At 32.7% G+C, this 5,254-nt stretch overlaps 1 protein-coding gene across 1 annotated transcript; it reads right to left on the bottom strand.

Moving 5' to 3' along the window:
- Positions 1–432: 432 nt before the first annotated feature.
- Positions 433–1,330, bottom strand: LOC110033928. The gene has a single exon (XM_020738107.1). The coding sequence runs from the start codon at positions 1,227–1,229 to the stop codon at positions 519–521; it is 711 nt and encodes a 236-aa protein (XP_020593766.1). The 5' UTR covers positions 1,230–1,330; the 3' UTR covers positions 433–518.
- Positions 1,331–5,254: the final 3,924 nt, after the last annotated feature.

The following is a 5,254-nucleotide window of genomic DNA, read 5'->3' as shown; positions in this document are numbered from 1 at the left end:
GCAAGAAAAAGCACATACACGCATACAATATTTTCTCAATTCACAACATCAACAACAAGATACAATACATGACTTTTTCAATTAACTATGGATAGATTTACGCGCATACCCCTCCTTTTTTTATAATTCACTTATCTACTATCTAAAACTCAATTTTTATATATATATGTCATCCATCTTATTAGTAAATGAGAAGATGTGTTATATTTTTTAATGTGAAATAAATATTTTGGATGTTATAAATATAAAAAAGTAAACTTTATCTATTACATATGTAAATACTAGGAATTAAGTGGCATGTTATGATAAAAATATATTAAGAATCACTAAATCTGAATTTGTAGAATTAACTAAATCCTACAATGAACCAATCATCATTCTGAAAGAGACAAAAATATTCATTTATTTGAATCAGACATCTAAAATCCCTAAATTCTACTTTTACTTAAAACATAATAATTCATATGAAAACCAAAAAGATTCAGATTTCATTTCAGAAAGCATTGTCACTTCAACAATCAATCAAGGAAACCAGTCTCTCGCCAGACAGCATTACGTACCCGGCGCAGATCTCTGCCCTTGAGAGTCCTCCCTGCGCCTTCCAGAACAGAGAAGGTCGTCAGTGGCGATATCCTTCCAGATGCCCTGGCCACGATCTCATGAGGCGGAAGCATCTCATCATCATCGTCATCATCAACGGCATCAGCAACTCTTTCTCCCTTGTTCAGATTAACCGCTGCTTTCCTCAACCGCTGCGGAGCGACGGGAACGTTCACCGGCGCCGATTGGTGGTAGATCTTCCCTCCCAAAACGGATAGCGAGAAATCCGATCTGGGAGTTGGTATAGACGGAATCAGCCTAGCGGAGGACGACGATGGAGAAGGGGAAGTGGAAGGCGAGGAAGAGAGGGAGATTGAAGGCTTTCGTTGAACAAGATGGATCTTCGTTTCTTCTTCAGGAAGGGCTGCCAGGATGCCGAAATTCCTCTCCTGGAATCCGTCCCTCGTGCTTCGCGAGAGGAAAATCGGGCTTCTACTATGGTTAGAATTAAGGTTCGTCGGGGAGGGTTGGAGGCGAGGGGGATATTCCGGCTCCGGCGACTCGATTCCTGTAGAGAAGAGCTCATCCTCGTCGAGCTCGACGCCGACGACATCCCCGGCGTTCTGCGGGTAGAAGGGAGCGAGGAAGCGATCAGAGCCGACGGATCTCTGAGGGCGAAAGCTCTCCATCAGTAACGCAGCAATTACAAGTTTTCGCGGCGCTCGGCTTCCATACACCAGTGAAGGAGGGAGGAAGTGTCTGAAGAAAGACTGGAGAAAAAATTCGATGTATCATAACCGTTATCTGGCCGTAACTTATGTCTGGATTCCGAACCTAATACTTTTTTGATTTAATCGGAAAATAATTGAATCAAATTTGGTGTCTAAAATTTGTTTAAACTTAAAATTATTAAATTTATTTTAAAATGCTTATAATAGATAAAAAATAATTAAATTGCATATTTTAATTATGTCAAAATAAAATTAGTAATAAATAATTTAAGCTAATTTTATGTAGGAATTTTAAAAATAATCATACCAATCGTTAGTTATGTCCACGTTAGGATGTCTCCTGGAAGCAACGTGTTGATGGACTTGAATACAGTGAAAAGGGTGTAAGGATCGCTACAGTGACGCCTGAATAAAGTGATAAACATTATCAAGTGACAAAAATTGTACTTGAAGAATGAAGAAGGAAAAGTTTTTATTAAAAAAATAGGAGACAGGGGAATAATAATGTGTAATAAAAGATAACATATAAGAGGTTGTGTCATAAAAATTTCTTTAAATTTAAATGCTTAGAGAGATGAGAAAAATATAAGATGACCCGTAGGAAATCTATGGTAACAATTTGTGACTTTAAAAATTCTACTTTTAGTGGTCTTTATAATAAATTAAATACTAAAGATGGTGCAAAAAAAAAGTATAAACTACCTAAAAAAAGTAAATATTTAGTTCAAGTAAAGTGTATTAAAGATAAAAAAGATGTTTTTGTTAGGGGAAGTTATTCAACATAGGTGGATAAGCTATTTAGATAAATTTTTCAATGAAATTTCTAAAAATATGATTGACTTTAAAGATCTTAATATCGTTAATTTTTACCGTCGTATTAGTAAAAAAAAAGTTGAGGCTTTAAAGAAAATCAACGGTGGAATATCAGTAGAACCTGATGATACCCCAATTGAAGTGTAGAAATATTTAGGATATTTGAAAGTTTCTTGGCTTACTAAATTCCTTGATATTATTTTAAAAACTAAATAGGTATCTGAGTGGAGGAAGAATATTTTGGTCCCCAGTTTTAATAATAAAACGGATGCACAAGAGTACAAATTATAGAAGAATTAAGTTGATTCGTCATGCTCTAAAATTTTGTTAGAGGGTAATTGAATATAGTTTAGGACATGATACATGGATTTAGATTTCTCTTAATCGATTTGGATTTATGTCGGGCATGTTTATTATGGAAGCTATACATTTATTGAGAGGTTTGATGGAAAAGTACAGAAAGAATAAGTAAGATATACATATGATTTTTATTGATTTCGGAAAAGCTTATGATAAAGGTCCAAGAGAAGTCTTTAGAGAGTTCTAGAGAAGAAAGGTGTTGAAATAACTTATATTCAAGCCATTAAGGATATGTATTTTAGAGTTGTTACCAATGTTCAACCTGAAGGAGGGTTGACCAAGTATTTTCCTATTTTGGTTTGATTGCATCAGAGATCCGCTTTAAACCCATATTTTTTTGTCTTAGTTATGGATACTCTTACTAAACATTTATAGAAGGATGTACCTTGGTGTATGCTTTTGCTAATGATATTCTTCTTGTGGATAAGACTAGAGAGAGAGTTCATGGAAAACTTAAATTATGGAGGTCTATATTGGATTCTAAAGGCCTTCTTATGAGTAGATCTAAAACTAAATACATGAAATGTAATTTTAATAGTAGTAGCTCTAGTGTCAGACTTGTAACTATGGCTGATCAAATCATGAAAATGTGTGATTGTTTTACATATATTGGGTATATTGTTCAAAGTGATGTTGATATACATGGGGATGTTATTAGTAGAATTCAAGTTGGTTTGTTGAAGTGGAGGAATGCATTAGGCATATTGTGTGATAGAAAAATATCGCTCATACTGAAAAGAAAATTTTATAAGATGGTGGTGAACCTGCAATGCTCTATGACGCGGAATGTTGGCCTTTAAAAGAGAAGCATATAACAAAGTTAAGTGTTGCTAAGATGAGAATGCTTAGGTGGATGAGTAGCTTGACACTTAGAGACAAAATGTGAAATGAATATATTCGTGATAGGGTTGGTGTAGCTCCAATGACAGACAAGATTATAGAGAGTCATCTTAAATGGTTTGATCACATTAAATATCAACCATCTAATGATCCTATTAAGAAAATAGATGTTTTAGATTTCACTTGTGTTAAGAATGGTTGAGGTAAACCTAAAAAGACTTGGGCATATTGTATAAAAAATCATCTTAACCTGTTAGAACTAAGAGAAAATATACACTCAACGGGACACAATGGAGAAAAAGAATTCACATAGCCGACTCCACCTAGTGGATAAAGACTTGTCGTTGTTGTTAAAAATTGATAAAAAGAATTCACATAGCCAACTATGTTAAAAAATTATAAAAATATGCTAAAAATTGATAAATATATGATAAAAAAAATTAAAAGAGTTATCTATAATTTCTCTAGTCAAGTTTTTTCATGTTGAAATTGTTGCATAATTAATTCTTTATCAACACCATTAAATATGTCATTTTCAATATATGTAATTGGACAATTGTTCATCCAAACATCTTCTATATGATTGCACACATATATTATACACAGAAGTAATTTAGTATTTAGTATTTACGTTATTGAATCTACAATTTAAGATCTTGATTTTTTTATCTATCATAACTATATTTAATAAATGAAATAAGGTCATAGTTTATTTAGCATTCATTCTTGACATGTCACACATTACAAATACATTAATCATGTTTAGAATAAATATATTACTATTTAAACATAATAAGTTAACATCTTCAATAAGAGTTGTTCATCCATCGTCTCTCAATATCTGATTTTTTTTTTTTTTTGTGAAACTTAACTATAATCATGTCGTTTATAGTATATTAGTCCTTCTGTAATATTTAAGAAGCTCATTTGTCATTAGGCGTGTAAACAAGCCGAGCTTAAGCGAGCCTAAGCTTTGTTCGTGTTCAGTTTATTAAAAAATATCAATGTTCGTGTTCGGCTCGTTTATATATCGAGCTCAAACAAAATGTTTGTGTTCAACACTTTTGCTTAACGAGTTGAACACGAGCTATTTGCGAACAGCGAGTCATTTTGATAACCTTAGTCACACAATGACCCGACCAACAATTACGCAGTTATTTTAGTTTCCTGGCAAAAAACTTGACCCGATTTTTTTAGGTAGCTAGTGTGCAAAATATATATATTATAGAATTTAGAATTTGATTTATATTTCACACACTAGGGGTTCTACGCCAATATATGTATCGTTTCAAGTAATATAAGATTTTCTTTACAAATCCAGCATCAATTCCACAGAGAAGCGATGTAAGAAATCTCTTAGGCTAAGTTCTAGTCTACTACTATCAGGTCTTAGTTTGAAATTTTTGAAAAGTTTGATTTTCTTAAATACACTAATTTACTATAAAATTAAAGTTAATTAAATTAAATTAAAATATAATATAAGGAGAATGGTTAAATTTTGAAAAGTTCTTATATAATCAAAAATCATTTTTCCCTTCTAATGAAATCATAATCAACGTAGGAATCAAATGTTTAAAATATAAAATGTAGTTTTGTGTTAAATAGGAGCATACATATTCTTTACCCTCTCTCAAGTGCATAAAGAGCATTGGCTAACCTAAAGTTAAGTCCTAATTGATATGGTTATGTTGGATAGGTTCTAGCATGTCACTTCCAGATTACCCACTGTGCCCTCTTTGTAGGACTAACTAGACCTCAAGTTTTGAACTAAAGATCAAATTGGTTAAAGTTCTAGCATATCACCCTAGAATCACTAATTTTACGCCCATCAAAACTTATCTCTCTATCTATTTGCACCAACCTATGGATTTTCTTCTCACTCATGGAATTAATGTGATTCTTACTAGTTGAGGAATACATAGCCCTCCCGAGTCATTATGAATTCACAACAAATTTTAACATTTCAATTG

Source organism: Phalaenopsis equestris, unplaced genomic scaffold (genome assembly GCF_001263595.1).
Source record: "Phalaenopsis equestris unplaced genomic scaffold, ASM126359v1 Scaffold001309, whole genome shotgun sequence".
Taxonomy (NCBI): domain Eukaryota; kingdom Viridiplantae; phylum Streptophyta; class Magnoliopsida; order Asparagales; family Orchidaceae; genus Phalaenopsis; species Phalaenopsis equestris.
This window is presented reverse-complemented; position numbering and strand designations above follow the sequence as displayed.